The sequence below is a fragment of the Gymnoscopelus microlampas genome, assembly GCF_963454915.1.
Source record: "Gymnoscopelus microlampas genome assembly, chromosome: 3".
In the NCBI taxonomy this organism is placed as follows: domain Eukaryota; kingdom Metazoa; phylum Chordata; class Actinopteri; order Myctophiformes; family Myctophidae; genus Gymnoscopelus; species Gymnoscopelus microlampas.
Window position 1 is genome coordinate 39,733,697 of NC_139940.1, and position 21,334 is coordinate 39,755,030.

The following is a 21,334-nucleotide window of genomic DNA, read 5'->3' on the forward strand; positions in this document are numbered from 1 at the left end:
GCGCACAGATGGAATCCCTCGGCTCGGCGGATAGGAAGAAATTCAGCCTTTCTTTTGACAGCAAGGAGCTGCTGGCAGGAGCCGGTCACGTCATTCCTGGATGGGCGGAGCAAAGAGAGAGGGGACGGGGTGTTTTCCAGCTTTAAAAACGATGGAGAGCCACTCCCCCTTTGACAAGCAGCGCTGCGTCACAACGCCGGGAGTCTCTGGAAATCTTAATTAGGCTCCTGTTCCAAACCTAAAGAGACCCAAACTCACCTAAACCTCCATCCATCCCTCTGTCCCTGAGTCTAGTCACATAGCTCTCTGCTACTGTGTATCGGATACACTGTATCCCCTCTCTCTTATGTTGCTGTGTACCCGCGCATGGATACAAAGTAGCCTAATTTATTGCCAGCGGAGTTTAATGCTGTAAGGTATGCCTTCATTTTGCAGTTTGTGAATTACACTAGTACTTGTTGCGCGCCGCGTCCAGAGAAATTATCGCTTTGTTTTGTTTTTTTAGTTCCAACCGCGAGAGTGTTGCGTATCGCTTGTTGAATGCAGGACAGCAGCTGTTTGAGCGTCAACTCCAAGTTCATCTTTGGACCTGCGGGGAAGGAGCGAGGATTGCACTTTCTCACCTCCTCTCTCGCCGCCGATATGAAGTCAGCAGAAGAAGGTAATTAACCGTGTGTTTTATGTTGATTTAAAAAAAGTGTCAGTCTATGAACATGTAAGTGTTTATATGCAATATAAGCAGCCACATTCAGAGTTGTTCCTGCGAGGCATTCTAAAGACAGGAATGCAGTCATTGGTTCATATCGCTGGCAGACAGCAGTCTGCCTCATTTGGTGAATTAAAAACAACCGTTAGGTGTCTCCAAGAGCTGTGTGTGTGACTGTGTGCGATGAACTTGACTGTTGACTGCTGAAGGAGCCTTACTGCTCTCCTCTCACCTGCATGCCATGGACTCATGAGTTTACTATTACTACTATAGTGTTTTGGAGAGAAATGGATCGGATTACTTAAAATGATTACTTGCTATATATATGTATGTGTGTGTATATATATATATATATATATATATATATATATATATATATATATATAATGCTAGAGCAGTGTATGTATGTATGTAGAATATATATAGGCCTACATATAAGTAATACAACTGCAGTATGTATGTATATATGTATGTACAGTATATAGGCTATATTTGTGTGTGTATGTATGTATGTATGTATGTATGTATGTATGTATGTATGTATGTATGTATGTATGTATGTATGTATGTATGTATGTATGTATGTATGTATGTATGTATGTATGTATGTATGTATGTATGTATGTATGTAGCGGGAGAGAGAATGATGTATTATTCACATTCAGCATGGCTGTGGAATTGGGCTCATCATCCACACAATGACATTGTTTCACTTAATTCATAAAGGCTCCCAGTGCTGATGTCATGATCTTTTTGTGGGTTTGGGTTTTTCATTCTGTCTTTGAGGTTTCAGATGGACGGGTGCGGGCTGTATTATTATTCATTTGAGTCCTGCTTTCTTAAGCCTCATAATTGGTAACAGACGTGTGTGTGTGTGTGTGTGTGTGTGTGTGACTGTGTGTGTGTGTGTGTGTGTGTGTGTGTGTGTGTGTGTGCGTGCGCAATGTGCATGCGTGCCTACAGTATGTGAAATTCAGGGACACAGGGTAGCTTGCTAGACAAGAAGTGCTTAACCACACGCAGCTTCATCAATCTGCTGACGGCTGCATTATTGTCACACACACACACACACACACACACACACGCACACGCACACGCACACGCACACGCTGGTGTCCTTACCATAGCCGGCCATCTGCAATAAGTGGCCCAGAGGCTTCAGACAACTTGTATGGGCGACCACCTAGTACACACCTCTCCCCAGAGATCCCGTCTGACTGAGCCTTGTCCAGACCACAATCCCCATGGCTAAACCCTTCCAATATTTAGTCACGCTGGTTTGGGTCTGGGAGAGACAGTGTTTTGATGGTGATAGAGTAATTGGGAAAGATTGCGGGGAGGAGAGAAACGGCATGCACGCTATAATCTGTGTGACAGTCGATGTCTCTAAATTGAACTCTTTTGCTTCATACAGCTTTTCTTCATCTGGGCCAACTGGTGTTATATTATCGCGTGTTGGTTTCGTCCTAGGAATTGCTGTTTTTGGTTAATTTGTTAGTTCAGCAGACAAGTACCATTTGACCCAGCAAGGCAAAAGTTCATGTTTCTGCAGCAATACTGTTGGTGATTGAAGAAAAAAACCCCAATGTGTGTGGGAGGTGTTAGAACGCAGGGTGTGTTGTTGGAAAGCTTAGTGCAGTGAGTGCACACGCGCTCGCTCACACCACGAGTGTGTGTGTGTGCGTGCGTGTGCGTGTGTGTGTGTGTGTGTGTGTGTGTGTAAGTCAGGCCTGTAGACAGGAGGTGTGTCACACCAGGAGGAGTGGGCAGGATGTCATCTTTTCACGGCTATAGAAGAGGGACATCCAGAAGAGAGGAGCTATAGAGGACATAACCGCACACAGATATAGTGTATATATGTATTCAAAAGAGACTTGAGGATGAGCTTCCAGCCCCAAGAGCCAGAGTTTGATTTCAACTATCTGTTTGAGTACCAAGGCGTGGGACATAGGATGGAGAATATTCATAGAGACTGTACAATGACTGATTGTGAGTGATACACAGATCCTTCTATCTTATAAGCTTGTATCTGTCTGTTTTCTTTGTTCCATGCAACTTGTGCAATTTGTGTATTATTATATTTGTGACTGTAAAGCTTGAAATCCAAAAATGTATCTATCTATCTATGGAAAGAGGTGCATTGACAGGCCTTAGTGGTTGTTGTCTGTGTGTGTGTGTGTGCATGTGTGTGTGTGCGTGCGTGTGTACAGTGCATGCATGTGTGCATGCGTGCGCTGTGTCGTGCACCAAACATAGCCGATCTACAAGCTGTGTTGTGATGCTCACATGTTGCAAACTTATAATAGATCTGCTATTTTGAATGTGTGACACCAGCACGCAACTAAGTTTAAATAAGGCTCAAGACTATGAAACCCTAATTTGAGAAAATGCAATATTGTCTCTCTCTCTCTGCTGTCAATGTCTCTCTGTCCGTTGGTCTGCTGTGTGTTACAGTGTGTAATGCTTCTGCGTCTGTTCTTGGAAGATTTCATGCAACAACCCTATACGACTTTGGAAATATTTACTTGTTATTATTCCTATATAGCAGTGGTTTTCAACCTTTTTCATATCAAGGGCCATTATATATTCGGCATTTGATCCACGGACCACCGTTTGATGAGATTTTGCCTCTCGGACCCAAAACATAGAATATTTTGTTATTGTTGGATTAGACTTTGTCCACAATTCCGTGCTGTATTGATGTTGGTACAATAGGAGAGATAACAGGCAAACGTTGATCAAAATAACAATTCCTCTACATTTTCTAATTGTGTAGACTTCTTGTAAATTAAGTAATGCAGATATTTAATAATAATTGAACTCTTGAGAGCGTAAAATGACTTACGGGTCCATTTGGTTTCATTTTACGCTCTCAAGAGTTAAAGATCTAATAAGGGTCCACTTGACTACCAACTCTCCATCATTTAGCTGAGAACCACCTGGAACCCCCTCAAGGACCACTGGTGGTCCCCGGACCGCTGGTTGAGAACAACTGCTGTATAACTGTCCATGATGTGTCTTCATTTATAGTTTAAGTTTCTATTTATTGTGCCTATTTTGAGGATGGTGACACATAGTTTTTCAGACGTAGCATTTTAATGGGATTTTCTGCTATATACTAAATAGTCTCTGTCGGGTGGAAACCTCATATGTCCCAAACTGTTACTTTTCGGGATTCAAATGAAAAAATAGCAGATCGACAAGGTCTAAGCACGTCTAAGCGCGTTTTGAGCTTGTACATCTGCTACTTTTGATGCTTTTGTGTGTTGCTGTATTATGATCAAGTAGGGCATTAATTTACGAAAAAACACAAACCATATGCTGTGCTATTGGCCATTGGTTGCCTCTTATTCTAAGGTTACACAGTGCATCTTCATTGACGTCATCATTGTACTAGTACAGAAGCCAACCACTTCTGGAAATAGACTCATGTCATGAACTAATTTTAGCCAGTCTACCCACGTATTCTGTGGTGCATGACAGGTTGATCATTTCATGTGATGCAGAGCGTTGTGGTGAAACAAATATAGCTCACACACAGAATCAGGGGGAATGCCCTGCCATTGTCGTGCAGACTGAGATTGGTATTCATTTTTATGACAAATCTGCTCCCCATTGGGATTATCAAGGAAAGCCGTGGCAGACATGAGATGAAATTGACAGTTGTCTTGTCTGTAGGCTTGTCAACTTCTTAGCGTGTGTGTGTGTGTGTGTGTGTGTGTGTGTGTGTGTGTGTGTGTGTGTGTGTGTGTGTGTGTGTGTGTGTGTGTGTGTGTGTGTGTGTGTGTGTGTGTGTGTGTGTGTGTGTGTGTGTGTGTGTTTGTGTGTTCATCTTGGTGCATCTGTGTGTGCGATGCACAGCAGCTGTAAACTCACTTTGACTTAATCACAAGCTCAGAGCGCTGCAAAGTGCTGTGGGTTTTCCACAGGGGAGGGCCTAATTCACTCAGTGAGTGAAGCAATCAATCAAATAAAGCATCCATCAGCGCTGCAGGAGAAACTCCTGTGACTATGAGGAACTCTCACAGACAGTCGAGAGAGACTGCAGAATAGATCTGTGGATGATCCGATGAAACAAATAGACCTGTTATTCAACTTGTGTGTGCTTACACTTCTGAATCTCTAATTGGCTTTGATTATGGTTTCCTCAGAACTTTTGATGATACACGCAGGTTAGAAGTCACCCGTGTTGAATTTGGACTGGAAAATGCATCACTAATCTACTGTTGAATGTATGCAGTAGTAGGGGCTGTACCAATTATTTTCATAACTGATCCTGTCACTTATTTTTTAGATTTCTTTGGGCTGAATCTAATCAGTTAATTTGGACTATAAAAATGACTGTAAAACGATGCTGAAAATGATGACATGCTCATCTCATGATATCTGAATCCATACAGGCATGGTGGAATTGCTTAATTACGGCATACCCAACAATCAAACTTTTCATGTTGTAGTACCCTGCAACGACAAGCATTCATATATTGGTGAAGTTGCAAATAGCCATAATAGATGTTTTGATGTTTTGATAAATCTTCTGATACTTCACTAACCAATTATTCAATTACAAAAATGTTATTAACAAAATGCTCTGTCAATCAATTAATTGATTATTTGATTAACGGTCTCAACTCTAATGTTATTCCAGTTAGTAGTATTAGTATAGTAAATGATTTCTGAGCTAAACTTCCATAAACACACTTTTCCCCCCTTCTCTGTGTTTTCCAGATGCATACAGCTACACACCAAACGTCAGCCTGTCTCTTCCACTGGGCATGGGGAACCCCTGTCTGGCCACCCAGTACCACACCCTCCAATCAAGCCACCAGTACGGCCTCCAGAACGACAACAACAACCCCGCCTCCGGGTACTACCTGCCCCAAGGCCTGAGGCCTAACGGGGCCCCGGCCCTGGAGAGCCCCCGCATCGAGATCACCACGGCCTACGGCCAGTATCCAGAGGAAGAGGTGGAGGAGAGCAGCAGCGTGGACCACATCATCAAGCGCGGGGTCAACTCCATCGTGACCCTGACACTCCCCAACGCCGACGGCTACCGCGACCCCAGCTGTCTCAGCCCCGCCAGCAGCATCTCCTCGCGCAGCTGCAACTCGGAGGCGTCCTCCTACGAGTCGGGCTTCTACAACTACGACAACTCCCCCCAGAACTCCCCCTGGCAGTCTCCCTGCGTCTCCCCGAAAGGCACGCCCTCGCTCCTCTCCTGCCCGCACGCCAGCGGCCCCGCCGCCTCCTCCCCGCGCCATTCTCCCTCCACCTCCCCGCAGATGGGCACCGTGGCCGAGGAAGGCTGGGTGGGGCAGCCCCGCGGCTCCAGGCCCAACTCCCCGGCCTGCAGCGGTGGGGGCGGCGGCGTCAACGGAAGCGGAGGAGGTGGCGGCGGGAGCATGGGAAAGAGGAAGTACAGTTTCAACGGCACCTACCGCCAGTCCTCGTGCTCGCCCCATCAGTCTCCCACGCCCTCCCCGCGCGGCTCCCCGCGGGTCAGCATCACCGACGACAGCTGGCTGGCCAACACCAACCAGTACACCAACTCGGCCATCGTGGCGGCCATCAACGCCCTGACCACGGACGGCGTGGTGGACATGGGGGAGGGGATCCCGGTCAAGGCGCGCAAGACCATGCTGGACCACTGCCCCACCATGAAGATAGAGCCCGGCGGAGAGGAGCTGGGCCCTGACGGCGAGCTCTGCCAGGAGGACTACACCTCTCGCCTGCCCTTCAAGAAGGAGAGCTACTGCGGAGGTTTCTTAGACGTGCCCCAGCACCCGTACTCCTGGTCCAAGCCCAAGACGTACCTCAGGTAGGTGGAGTGCCACGCTAGCCAGTGTTGGAAGTGACACTTCTCACCGCGTACAAAAGTTAAACACTAGAGCCAACGTTAAACAATGCAATTCCAGCGGTGGTTGAACTGTGCACTTCGAAAGCGACACAGCAGCCCCTGGTTCTAAATATTCCTCAAGGAATACAATGAAGTGCATGAAGGTGTTTACACATTTAGACAGATTGATGGTCCTGAGCATCCAGCTCAAGGACCTGCTTTTAAGTTCTCCAGGCGGTGCGAAAGGAAAACAATTCATCTGACAGCCGTAGCTGCTGTTTTCTTTCTCTTTTCCAAATTTAGGCTTGTTTTTCGCACGGACAACAATGCATTATTTATTTTTATATTTTTTTCTAGTCTTCAAAGACCACAGCTAAAAGGCAGAAATCGAATAGTGGCGTGTTAGTGCCATGTCCAAAAGGGCTTTCCTTTTCTTTGAAGATTAAAATCATTTCATAAATCATATTTCGGCAGGAGTAGCATAACATGTGTGCCCCTGTCGCCATGACAACTCTCACACAAACAGGAACACACACACGCACGCGCACACTTACACTCACACGCACACGCACACTCATCATGGTATTCTGAAGTACCTTTTCATTTCACTATGTCCTTTTTTTTCTTTCTTCCTCACGAATAGCTCACTTTCCTGTCGGAAATCAAGTGTTTGATTAAGATAGCGAGCGACAGGAAGTGATGGTGACAGGCCTGGCCTGAAGGGAAGCCTGGCTGTGGGTAATCAGCCAGCCTGCTGCCCTGCTCTGTCGCACCGTGGGCCCATCTCTCTCCGGCTCCGATGTGATGTCATGCACTGACTGGGCAGATAAAGGCCCTGTGGGGGGAAATCAGTTCGTTTTGGGTCAACAAACACCCTGAAAGTTCCAAGGAGATGCCAGAGATTGGTTTCATGCGAGCCCCCCCCTCTGGGGTCACGGGCTCTGTGCTTAACAGGCATCCGGCTACAGAGAAATATTGTCCCGCACGTGTTTGTTTTGGTTTAGATATCTCCATGGTCTTCGCATGGGAAGCTCTGGCTCCCCGTCTCAGAACAATATTATGGGAGGCCAGCTGTGGCTCTGAGAAACAGATACCGTACCACGCTCTAAGACAGGGTGGGTCGACCCATTCCCATTGTTACGCATTTGTTTGAAATAGTTGTGTGAGGGCATTTTGTGATTTTATTGTTTTCAATTTGAAATTGGTTGGTTGGTTTTCTCTTAGTCGCTACGTAACTCTACATGTTTTCTCTTAGTCGCTATAATAACTCATACCAAAGTAGGAGCCCATCTTTAATACCTGCCATTTGTCAGATTGGCTACTGTGACCTTCTCAAACCCTTTCCATGCTAAGGACCCCCAAATAGCCATAGCTTCTGGCTGCCGTCCCCCTATTGCGAAATGGCTTTTAAGAAAACCTGACAATGGCCGGTCTACAAGTTCAGTATCATCATACGGTTTGCCTTTCCAACCACCATCATAATACAAAACCCACTGCAGTCTAAACATAGTCCACATACGTCTCTCATTTGGTTTTCTTCATATTAAGGGCGGCTAATTATTGCCCAGGCTTAAGGAATTATGTACGTCAGAGATTCATTAGATTAGAGGCGATGATGAAATGGAAAAGGACAGTTGGAGGAGACAGAAGTGCCCTGAGTTGAGGTTGATTTGAGTCAACTTGAGGTATTTTCATTTAATTGTTGGCAGAGACAAATATGTGGAAACACTTCAAAAGTTGCGCCTCACTTTGGAGAGCTAAATCAAATACTCCTTCGACCTTGACAGAAAGAAAACAAGAGAAAATAAAATAAATTAGAAACAATTTAATTAGCTGGCTGGTTAATGTGAACTTGGATCTCTTCTATCGCCAGCTAGCCTCTTGAAGGTCTTTACACACAGTGAGCGAATAATTTCGCATCAAACTATATAGTTGATACCACGTTCATACTGTACATGTTGATACTTTTATTCACTGTGAAAAATCGATTTATCCCCGCGTCATGTTCGCATTGTGTGTGGATGATGTACTCATCACCACCAGTTTGAAAATATATATTTTCGGGTGAATTAATCGCTCGACTGTGTAAGGAACTTTTGGCTATAATAAGTACACAAACAAATAATCATGTCATGCGATATCCTTTTATGATTTATTTATTGCACAGAGCTATAGTTGTGTTTGTCAACAGATTTATCTAAAGCAATGTTCCGCATTTCACCAGCTTTTAGCTATCACATTCATTATGTAGTACGATATTGTTACAGTTAATCAGATCCGTTTTTTTATTGCAGTATGTGTTGAGCCAATGGCTTTTTACATATTTATCAGGAAAATGTACCAATACTCATTGAAAAAGTAACATTAGTCAATTATATGGTAAAACACATACTTCATACACCAAATATTGAAAATAGCCGAATCTACAAGATCACAACACGCTGTGTTGCGACGCGTTATGAGCTTGTAGATCTACTATTTTTGCTGAAAGTTCTCCTATTATATGACATGCCCAGAATAGAGAAACTAGGGTTCTATGTGGTTAATCTTAACAGTACACATTGTCTGTTTTTTTTTTCTCAGCCCATCTCTGCCAGCGCTCGACTGGCAGCTGCCGTCCTGCTCCGGCCCCTACAGCCTGAACATCGAGGTGCAGCCCAAGTCTCACCACCGAGCCCACTATGAGACCGAGGGCAGCCGCGGAGCAGTGAAGGCTTTGTCTGGTGGACACCCCGTAGTGCAGGTATGTCACTCTTGTGTATCTACTTAGAGATCAACACATTTTTTTTGGCATGCAATAGTTAGTTCCTGTTATTACAATGTAATTACCAGTGGTTTATGTTTTATTCAACCCAGTCAATCCGGGAACACATCTCTGTGATTTTGGATTTATTTGACTATTCAAAAATAGCAGATAAGCTTGTAGATCTGCTATTTTTGAGAAATTGTGAAAATCAAATCGTTGCTTCTGGGGGTCCCTGGATCAAAATATTTTACAAATATTCAAAGATGTGCACACATTTTCACGTTTTTTCAAAAAATAGCAATTCTACAAGCTCATAGCGTGGCACTCTGTTGCTTATCACTAACGTCATTACAAACTTGTCTAGACCATCGTATTGCCAACCAAATCCTTAGGGCCTTCCATTTAATGCATTGCAGCAGGTGTGTCCATACACAACTGTGTGTGTGTGTGTGTGTGTGTGTGTGTGTGTGTGTGTGTGTGTGTGTGTGTGTGTGTGTGTGTGTGTGTGTGTGTGTGTGTGTGTGTGTGTGTGTGTGTATGTGTGTGCGTGTGTGCGTGTGCATGTGTGTGTGTACGCGCGCGCGTGTGCGCGCGTGTGCGTGCGTGTGTGTGTTATTAATGGCCCCTGAAGCTGAGAGTCAATCTACTGCAGCAAGAGGTCAATCTGACCAGCAGCCATGCATATTGACTCAATTAGCATGGAGCAGGACCATCACCTCTCAGTATTGTGCTTGGCAATGCATAAGAGCATACGTCAGTCGCACCAGCAGTCCAGCACAGAGCTCCTTTCTCTCCTAGGCTGTCATCACGCTACTCTAACATCTTGGTTTACTCAGGGTGGGGAGCTAGTGGACCATGTGTGTGCATGTGTGCACGGCACATTTGTATGTGTGTGTGTGTGTGGGTGCATGCGTGCGTGTGCAGACGCACAGAGAGAGATAGAGATCAAGCCACCTTCCTTTCACTCTTCAAAATATAAAAAATGAAACTTGAAAATTAATCTTCTCAATGATTTGTTCATAGAGTGGATAAAAGAATACAAACATTTTGCAAAGCATATCTAGATTTCAGCTCACATTTTTTACTGAGATTAAAGCTAATCAGTATTGTATGTTCATATCTGTACAGTGCATATGTGTGTGTTGACGCTCACACATATTTGACCTTGCTCATGCAGTCATAACAAAACCTTTTTTTTTTTGTATGCATAAGTTAACAAACACACCCACCACTAAACCTTAAAGTCCCAGTCTAGCTTCCAGTGCCGGTGGTCTGTCCCTCCCACACACTTAGCATTAAGCGTTGTTAGCGCCACAGCTGTTTTCTAAATAGATGCTGTCAGCACACCCTGACCTGCTCAATGTCAACCCCCCCGTGACAGCTGCCGGCCAACAAGGTGTTATAAACACAGCTCTGTCAACTTTCAGGTTTTCTCTGTAAACACAGGTAATCATCATCCCCCCTTCATTATTATATCATCGAGCCGGTGATCTGCAAACAGCATCATATGCTTTTATACCCTCCCTGTTATGCCTGATGTATACTTGAGTGCATGCCAGACTTGTCTCACACTGAAAACAGCTTAATTCAGATTTAGCTGAACTTTGAGGGCTGCTACTGTATGTGACTACCTACACAGTGAAGTCCTGAGTGTTAATTTGGGGGTGTAAAAATGCACCCGGAATGGAGTTAAATTAATTCTCCGGATTTCACAGTCTAGCAGGTGAGACTGGTCTTTATTCTGTTTAGGCCACTCTCTTACTCCTGCTGCACTTCGAAGGGGGTCTGAGTAAGGATCGATGACTTTGCATCCTGTGTGTGTGTACAGTATGTGTGCGTGCGTGCGCTGCCAATTTTTTCCTAGTTTTAAGCCGATGACGAGTAAGGTTTGTTTGTGGCCTGTAATACACAGACACTCTGGAGACATTGAGCATGCGTTATATCAACAGCCGTAACATCATAAAAAGAAAGTATTGGCAACTCTGAGAGGAAGTTGTCAAAGTTTTTATGTCTTATCTATACACTGTGTACGCATGCATGCTAACCTATGATTATGAAGTGGCAGTCATGGAGAACATATGATGACAGCTGCTTTAGTGACGCACAATCACCCCCCACCCCACCCACCACACACACACATACATACCTCAGATTTTACTCGTACTCTTTTATTGAGAGATGATTTAATGCCTATGATATCTCCCGTGCAAATGGACAGGGGGTTATCTCAAGGGTTTTGCGCAAAAAAAAAAAGGCTGTGGACGCCGCTGAGGACACACACACACACACACGAACGGACGAACGCGAGCGGCCTGTTGGCAGAGAGATAAATCAGCGGAAGATGAAGCAATGCTGTGTTGAACACGGTAAAAGTGAAAATATACACATAGTCAGAGTTTAGAATTTCATAATGTCTCTTCAGGGAGCGTGCGTGCGCCTCACTCCGGGGCGCCACAAAATCTCTTCATAATAAATCGCTCTTCTGCACACACGCACGCTCTCTATCTCTTTCTGACTCTGTGAGTCTCTCCTGCTCACTCTGTCATTCTCTGACTCCCTCCCCCCCCCCCCCCCTCTCTCTCTCTCTCTCTCTCTCTCTCTCTCTCTCTCTCTCTCTGTAATCATTGCAAAGCGTTTGTCTTCTCATTGTGTTTCCCAGGGATGCATATAGGACAGTGGTTCTCAACCAGTGGTCCGGGGACCACCAGTGGTCCTTGAGGGGGTTCCAGGGGGTCCCCAGCCAAATGAATAATTAGGAACCAAATTGACCCTTACATGTCTGTAGCTCTGAGAGTGTACAAATGGAACCAAATGGACCCGTTAGGGTCCATTTGGTTCCATTTGTACACTCTCAGAGTTAAATGTACACGGATAATGATGGTACAGTGTAGATTGGGACCCAATAAATCAAAATGGTTGAGTCCCTGGCATATCTTTTCAAATGGGGGTCCGTGGGCTAATTATGTGTCAATTTGGGGGTCCTTGAGGTGAAAAAGGTTGAAAACCACTGATATAAGGACATGCTGTAGTCTCAAGTGCCTTGTAAGAACTGGCTTTGGGGTTTGGTGAGGTGCAGTCATGGAGAATGAGTCAAATGACATGGGCCCGTGGGTGGAGGAAGCAGCTCAGGAAGTATGTGTGTGTGTGTGGGGGGAGAGTTCACGTAAAGAGAGAGAAAAGAGAGAGAAAGAGATGAAGGGAGAAATAGAAGGAGAGAGAGGGCACTGGGAGTCACCAGTCAGTCAGGCAGGCAGCTGGGGCTCAGCCTGTGCTTTTGCCCCCCATGAGATGTCTCTGCTTCCTGCTGATTAGGGCCCAGGGGGGGCCTGGGGTCGGGTGAGGAAGAGGGGAAGGTGGGAGGGGAGAAGAGAGAGTCCCAGACGCCAACCCTCCTCTCCCCACGCACCGCCACTTACCTCCCACCTCAGGGGGGGGAGACCGCGCTTCACTGCGGATGTCGCTGTGCGTGAGCCACTCATCCCTCAAACCTGGCGTCTCCCCGTAAGCTCATTCAGTCACACGACGGCTGAAGCTGCACGGTTGGACAGACGCGCACCTGTGAGTGTTTATGACGCGTGCGTTGGAAAGTAGCAATGCGGGCAAACGAACACAGGGCGACATGGTCCTACCAACTAGTGTTGTGAACCCCCCGACCCCAGGGGAGTGCTGCCCGACAAACACCTCAGTGCATCAGTACATGTAAGCTGCGGTATACCTTCCTCCCTATACGTCCCCATGTTGTTTTGCCGCTCAACCGCTCGTTCAGTGTTGCAGAAGTCCTGCATCCCCCCCCCCCCCCCCCCCCCCACCGTAATGAGGTGTTTTTGTAACCCCGACTCTCTCTACACCACTGCCAAACACACAGGCTCGCCTTTGTTTAGGAAAGTTTCACCTTCTGCTGAGGACTGACATCATGGGTCCCCCCAATACACCCCCCCCCACACCCGGCTATCAGCCACCATGCCTCTCTGTGTGCTGGAGATGTGCGGATGAAGGGGTGGGGGGGGGGGTCTGCGTCACGACCGATGGAAACCTCTAGATTATGGGTTAACGTGCCGCTCTCTAACCCGCCGGCGTCTGGATCCCCTCCCTCCTCCCTCGCCCACCCACCCCCCTCCAGTTTGTTCCCGTCTCTCCCTCTATACTTCCCCCCCGTTTCATCATTTTGTCCCGGAGCCCGCTGTGTGTGGTGTGTGTGTCCTCCCATCCACCCCCCCCCCCCCCCCCCCCCCCCGCCACCAGTCCGTCCTCCTTCCAGCCGCAGACCTCCACCCTCCCCTCTCCTCTCCCTACTCTCTCTCGTGATGGGTCCACGTCATGATGACCCCCGCGGGCCGTCCTTTGTATTTTTCCACTTTACTTGCTGCAGCTAGACCACAGTGCCATTTAAAGGGGATTCAGGGTACTCCGCTGGCTCCTCTCGCACCGTGCCGGAGGCTCCCCTCGCTCACCACAGCTATGTCACAATGTCTGCTGGATGGCTTCTCCAAGCCGTACACCAGGAAAAACCAACAACCTGATGTAGTACCTTCACACGGCGCCACACCGCGTCTCTGAATGCTTTTTATGGTGTGTGGCTCTACAGGAGACTAGCCATCTAGAGGGGTCTCTGTTTGTGTGTGTGTGTGTGTGTGTGTGTGTGTGTGTGTGTGTGTGTGTGTGTGTGTGTGTGTGTGTGTGTGTGTGTGTGTGTGTGTGTGTGTGTGTGTGTGTGTGTGTGTGTGTGTGTGTGTGTGTGTGTGTGTGTGTGTGTGTCCTTTGTAATGTTATTAATGGAAGTCAATGAGGCTCTGATCGGGCTGAAACCTTGCCAAAATTTGGAGTCCTATGTCATAGATATATGTCATAGACGACACTAACATCTCAGGCAATGGGCAGGTTAGCAAAAACAAGACCAAGAATAAAAGACATTTGTGGAATTGCGTGGATTTTGATTGAGGCTGTAGTGATGTGACATGTGACATGCTCTGATCTGAAGAGTGGGTATAGGCTGTTGTAAAGACAAGAATCAGGACAGCAAGCGCATTCCAGGTTTACTGTAAATGCGGTCGGGAAACATGCAGGCATGCACGGCAGCCTCAGCAGCATGTGTGGCGTATTAGACCTGTATTACCCACAGCACACTGTAGCACGGTCCTGCACATGGGAGGTGGATATAGCATAATGACTGGCCTGATGTCTCTCTCTCGCTCTCTCTGTCTCTCTCTCTCTCTCTCTTGTGAAGTATCCATTTCAGAAAGACAAGGGAGACATGGAGTAATTTAGACAGGATGTGGCCATTATCCCTATTAACACATGCGTGTCTTAATATCCATCTGCTTTCCCCTGTAACCGCATGAACTGTACATCAAAACTCTATACGTATTTCTGCCACAACGACACAAAAGTCCTTGGCAAGCACCTGCTCTGCTTTCTTAACATGTGTGATTTCACCTTGGGATCTCGCTGCTCGCCCCGGGCTGCGTAATGTCTCAAAGAACCCCCGATCCATACCGCCCTGCGCCGTATAGCTGCTAATTTGTTCGCTCGTTAAAAGTGCTGCCATCTCCTGTTTGATACTGGAAGGGCCCCGCAGTGCCGTCAGAGCTTTACCCTGCGCTGTTATTCTTCGGCCCAGAGGGGTATTTACCTCATGGCCCTCTTGAAATCTGCGGTTCTGCAACCGAGGGGCTTCCCTTACTCACAAACCCTGGTATTGGGCTACCACTAATTACCGATGAACAGCAACTGGAAAAAATGGGTCTAAATGGGCGTCATTTTCAATGGTTTGAGGTGACGACCAGAGAGGCCGCAGATTTATGAGGTAAGACACTGGTGGGCAGCCATGCTATCAGGGGCACAGTGATACTCTCCTCCGTCGCTCATGCCAAAGTGTAACCCTTTGAATGTCTGATGGGCTTTTTCTTATGGCAAGACCGTGCTCCTCACAGAGCCAGCGTTTTTATATGGAATTTTGGACCCTCGCTGGTCTAGACGTGGGGCTGGCGCTTGAAACGTTGCCCTCGATGACATAACACAGCATCGCAGAGTATAGGGTTCAGTACACACACACACACACACACACACTGTGATGGATATGGCTGTTTGGTTGCTTATAAAAGAAAAAAAAAAGAACGAAGGAACGTTTGGAAACCTTAAACACATTAAAGGATTGCATATGTTGTCATATGCATTCAGAATGAGACACAGGAGACAGCCGAGGAGAGAGAGGGCGGGGGGTTGGGGGGGGCTGATGGAGTAAAGCCTGGAAAGCGAGACAACTTGGATGAGTGTAGATTTAATTGGGTACAGCGAAGGCTGGCTGTGTGACTGTCAGCACTCAGGAGAGAGAGACAGAGAGAGAGAGAGGCAGAGAGACAGAGACAGAGACAGAGAGAGAGAGAGAGAGAAGACTAATGCAGACTTAGCTGCGTGTCGGTGTCACGCACCGAAAATAGCCGATCTACACGCTTGCAACGTGTCGTAGCGCGAAGCATCATGAGCTTGTAGATCTGCTATTTTTGGTGCCCGACAAGACGCGGCAACCTACTATAAATCAGGCGAGAGAGAGAGAGAGACAGAGAGACAGACAGTCAGGCATAGAGAGAGGGGGGGCAGAGAGAGATACTTAGTGAGAGAGAGACAGAGAGAGAAATAGAGAGAGAGAGTGTGATAATAGGAAAAGCCTGAGCTGCTGTTTCAACTCCCCTCCCCTGCCTCCTGTGTCTCCCCTCCTCTTGCTGCTTCCAGCCTTCTCCTCCTCCTCCTCCTCCTCCTCTCCGTCTCTCTCTCTCTCCCCCATGCGCCACGTGGACCATGCGAGTCATGACATTCCTCCAGGCAGTGATGAAATCACTGTGTGGAGAGATAGAAGGCAGCCCGGCGCGGGGCCGGCCTGTACGTTCACACTCAGCTTTCCAGGCAGGCCAGACAGCACTGCTTAGCCGGCAAGTCATTATTAAACGCTAACATGTTCTAATCCTTGGCTTTAATCGGCGGTGGCCAGACGTGGGCCGCGGCGGGCGCGTCACGGCCACTTTCTTAACCCATTCAAGCCGGGAGCGCATCTCTGTCATTTTAGAAATCTTTTGGCTATTCAAAAATAGCAGATATACAAGCGCGGCACCATGAGCTCATAGCGCTATGAGCTTGTAGATCTGCATTTTTGGGGGAAAAAATCGTGGTAATGTTTTTGCTAATCTTTGAATATTATATTATAGCAATTTTGTAACTCAAATCTTTGCTTCTGGGGGTTCTACAAACAGTTTTTTGTAACTTATGTTGCTGTAATATCAGTGGTTCTCAAACCTTTTCATGTCAAGGACCCCCAAAATGATATGTATTTGGCCGTGGACCCCCATCTCAAAATATTTTGTTCCAGGGACCCCCCAGAAGTTGTAACATGAGTTAAAAATGTTCGCTTAAAAAAATCTATATTCAAAGATTTGCACACATTTTCACGATAAAAAAAAAAAAATAGCAGTTCTACACTCAGTACACTCAGTGTATCTATAAAATATATCTGCTATTTTTTAATAGCCCAAAGAAATCTTAAAATGACACAGATGCGTTCCCGGTCTTAAAGGGTTAAAGAGCTGCCGGCGTATTGAGCGATGCGGTGACGTCACGAGAGCGAAAAGACAGATGAATGTCATTAGATCTACGTGGAAAAGCAAACATCCTCCTCCTCCTCCATCTCATCATCATCGTCGCATGTGATTCTCGTTGCGCGGACACAATAGACCGTTTTTGGAAAATTACCCCCTTTTTTTGAGTGATTTCAGAAGGAGGGATGTGTATCTTTTCATGGTGGAGTGTGTGTAGTATTAATGATGATATATCTGCCGCGGTCCGGAGGTGGCGTGGAGATGAATGGTGTAAAGGGGGCGGGGGGGGGGGGGGGGGGGGCTCTGTCCGCTCCCTTTCTGTCCGAGCCCTCCCTTCCACATCATCAAAAGTAACCCTGACAACGCAGCTGCGCGCAATTACACAATTAATGCCTCAGCCTCCGGCGCGTCCGTCCAGTGGTGTTTTATTTGAGTCTGAACTACGCCGGATGGCACGCGCAGCAGCAGTGGCTCTCGCGGTGGAAGGTGTAAATGGATATGGCGCTCGCAGCGGCAAGAGTTGGCACCGGCGGTAGCGGCGGCCGATCATCAGGGGCTGTTTTTTAAGATTCAAATTTGGTCGCAATTATCCCGAAGATAAATACACGGTGCTCCGGGGCCGGGCTGTATATTCACGGCTCGGGAAAAAGCTCATCTGGTCAAAATTACGCACAGTCCCCCCCTCCCCAATCACCCCCCAACCCCCTCTCCTCATCCAACCTCACATGGAGAGGGAGGGCAAGGGAGATATGAAGTGGAGTTCACAGGTGTGTGTGTGTGTGTGTGTGTGTGTGTGTGTGTGTGTGTGTGTGTGTGTGTGTGAAGCTTCGATCGCACAAGTTTACGGCGGTATCTCAGCCCCCCTCCCGCCTCCCCCCCAAGCTTATTACCCCTTTGAGGATAAAATGAAGAAGTACGTTTTGCGCCCGTCTCGGGGCGTGCACTTGAGCGAGCATCACGGGGGCGAAGTAAGAGAGAGAAGGGAAGCCTAGGGAGAGAGGGGTCATGGGAGCACATATGGTAAAGGAATCGGGGGGTGGTGGGGGGGGGGGGGGATGGGTCACCCGGGACGGGACGGGGGGGGGGGCGCGTTCCTTCACTGGTCGGGAAGGCCATAGCGTCACTGAGCGGGGCCGTTTGACCTCATTAATCACTTCCTTCTCCTCCATGAGGTCACCGCGGCTTTCGAGCGAGAGGACGCCATCGTCACTGACTGTGCGGCGCTACCGCAAGACCAAGTGAAGGGGGTTCAGAGACCCTCCACCCCCTCCCTTCCTGCGCCTCCTCCCGTCTCCCTCTCTCTCTCTCTCTCTCTCTCTCTCCCTCTCTTGTGGCTCTCCAAACGTGGCCACGTGGAGGAGGCTGAGGTAATGGTTGAGAGGTCACTGAGACAATTAAGAGGACAAGTTTACCGGGGAGGGGGGGTGGGGGGGGGGGTTCAAAAGCGACAGAGGACATGAATTTGTAGCATAACCGCCTGCGTTTTATTAAATCATAAAGGAACAATAAAGGAACGTCATACGATTTAAATCTCCATCTTTTCTTTTTTTTTTCTTTCCTGGAGATGTGTACCTCATGCTCGGCTCGGTTGTATCACATCGCGGGTGCTGTTTTTTTTCTTTCTCTTCTCTCCCCTCCCTCCCCTCTTGAGCTGGTCTACGTGTAAGTAACTGGTAGCATGTGCGGCTATGGATAATTACCTCTGGTGACACCATAAGTAAAATATAACAAGCAGAGCAGGGTCTGCTGGTGAGATCACCGCGTGGATGAAGTGGTCCCGTGGGACGCGGAGACTTCAAGAAGCTCCTGACCCCCGGGCCCATACTCACTGATGACTAGCATGTGTGACTCGCACATAGGTCAAGACAGCTGCTAGAGACACTATGTGGAGAGAGTCAGGGAGGAGGAAAAATAGGGCCGCGGCAAAGCTGGAGACGTACGACAGCAGCCTGGCTTTACCATTCTCCCTCGCAACGCTCCCTTGATATCTGAATCAAAGAGTGAGGGGACAGAATCGAGTCGCACACACAAACGTCCAAAGCCAGATAACGGCTGGTGGTTAGATCACGGACTCATATGGATATGCGCTCTGCCTCCAACGGCCATATCGACCTTGTGTACAAAAGAATTAATATTGGCGAAAAGGTACTGTGGAGAAAATAGAACACACACACACACACACACACCACCCGCAACTTTGTCCAAATGTTCTACTGTTACAAATATTATAAGTACAGTGCACTCTAGTCACAAAGGGAGGTCCAACGCGCTTCAGCCAAGTTGTGGCTGAAGGATTTAACTTTAACCAGTTAAATCCTTTGATTTGTTGTTTGTCAATAGCGGAAATAGCGGATCTATAAGCTCACAGCGCATCCCAATGCGGTGTGAGCTTGCAGAACTTCTATTTTAGCCGATTTGTTTGCCTATTTTGACCAAATGCGTGTCTATTTCCACCTATTATGACATGGCCAGAATAGGGATGCTAGAGTTAATGTCAGACCAGGTTATTTTTTATGCAGTATCCAGACAAATTGTGTGTGTGTGTTTTTTTTTTTAAATACAGTGTCCAGAGTCCAGACAAATAGTTTTTTATTACATTATCCAGACAAGTTGTTTTTTTATACAGTATCCAGACAAATTATCCAACACTTTGTGTCCATGACACTGCAGTACAAATTGGTAAAGACTACCTCCTCATGACATCGTTCTCTGCCTCGCCTCCAATCTCCCCTCCTGCCCTCAAACCAAGGTAATTATAAACCCATTAATCAGATTATGTCATAGGTTACATGTGGTCTGCATTTTGTCACGTGACTCAGTCTGCAAGATAAACAGGGGGGGGGCTTTTTATTGCGTTCGGCAGATCCCCTGTTTTCTTTTTTCCCCCGGACAGAGCGTCAAGAAAGTCGATCTGAAATGATAGGGTTGTGTGCTGAGGTAATTGAGCAATTTGTGGATTTTTTCTTTCTCTGATGGACATTGTTTGGTCAGACCTGTCCCACGTAAGTGATGTCTTATGGCGATCTCACATGCGGTCAAGAGCCCAGCTGTCTTGATCCTTGGAGGTCCATCTCCGTCCAACGAGAGGTTTTTAAACCTTCTCATGTATATTCCAAATGGGTTCCCCCGCTTTTTCTGACAGATTGGGGAGGCTCCCGAGCCCACATTGACATGCTCATATTTTAAAAAACACTTATATGAACATTGAGAATTGAAAAAAAAAGCAAGCATATCTTGGGAGGTCCACGGAGGAGATTTGGTTTCCGCAGGAATGAGCCACATTTTGGTTGGCAAATTAGTCTGGTCAGAAATCACACATAAAGTACTGTATCGGTTGCCCCGCACTACCACACTATGGAATCTGCAACCCTGCCAGTGTCTCTTAATTTCTTCACCCATTACCCACTTTGTCAAATCATACATTCTTGTTACTTTAGGCACTATTAGCAAATAACCCGCGAGTAGCTAAATGTTCAGAAAATTACCAGGTACTGCTCATATTTGGTCGCTGGATTCAGAAGCGGTGCTCAAACCCCAAAGTCAACAGCACTTTGCAAAAACTGCATGCGGTGGTTCCACTTTTTCCTTATGATTTGATCTTTTATTGGTGAGCGGTAGCGGCTAATGGTGGCTAGGTGGAGGAAGTGGTACCTGTTTGAAGTGGTTGTCCTGATACAGGAGTCTCTTTCATCTCGGTGGGACACCGTCTCTGAGCCATAATGAAAATCATAATGCATGTTCATAACTGGCCAGAGGGCTAAGGGGATGGCTCCTGTCTGCATTCTACTGTAGGCACCGCTGAGCTTTTTAAGACAGAGTTATTAACGATCACATCTTACTGCGCGCCTTGCAGGCCTAAAGCTTGTTTGGGAGGGTATTTATTCTTTGTCTTTTTGATAGCATTGTTTTGCTTTTGCGTAATAAACCGTTAAAGGGGGGAAAGCATTGCATTGTGATTGCTTACTTTGGATCTCATCTCATTGCATATATTTTGGGGGAAAAAAATCTTGTAAAGCACTATGCAAGAGTTTAATCAAATACAATGTTAGAAGTTAGACTATAACTAACGATGTACACATTGCTTATAGCGATACATAAAGATTTGCTCATTTTTTCCTTAAAATGCACACAAGTGCATTGTACTGTATGTGAATCACAGTTGACCTTAATTTGTCATTAAGATTGGAATTTTTATTTATTGTGTGTACCATGACTTTATTGAACACATGCGTGCAATGATCTCAGTGTTGGAGTGCTGAGATACTGGTGAACGCTTTAAAGAGAAATTCAATGAATAATTCAAGATATTCCAGTTTATTGCCTCTAATAGCGGAGCCAAGTTTTAAAGAGGCAATATAGCTTACTGTTTGTGGTTCCACCCTATGGATGCAACGCTTTATACGTATAGGAGTAGGTGTTTGTTAATCAATTCCATGGATGTCATAAATTGTGTGCATGAC

General features: G+C 46.8%; 1 protein-coding gene across 5 annotated transcripts in view; it reads left to right on the plus strand.

Annotated features, from left to right (window-relative positions):
* Positions 1–237: 237 nt before the first annotated feature.
* Positions 238–21,334, plus strand: part of LOC311042677 (nuclear factor of activated T-cells, cytoplasmic 1-like) — a 75,188-nt gene continuing 54,091 nt past the window's right edge. For 4 of the 5 annotated variants that reach the window (XM_084053568.1, XM_084053571.1, XM_084053570.1 and 1 more), the window contains exons 1-3: positions 238–661; positions 5,435–6,524; positions 9,126–9,285. In XM_084053568.1, coding sequence (XP_083909694.1) covers positions 541–661; positions 5,435–6,524; positions 9,126–9,285 — 1,371 coding nt within the window. In that variant the 5' untranslated portion in view covers positions 238–540. Of the gene's footprint in view, positions 662–2,520; positions 2,696–5,434; positions 6,525–9,125; positions 9,286–21,334 lie in introns of those variants that run through there. The other variant, XM_084053569.1, reaches the window with a different exon arrangement.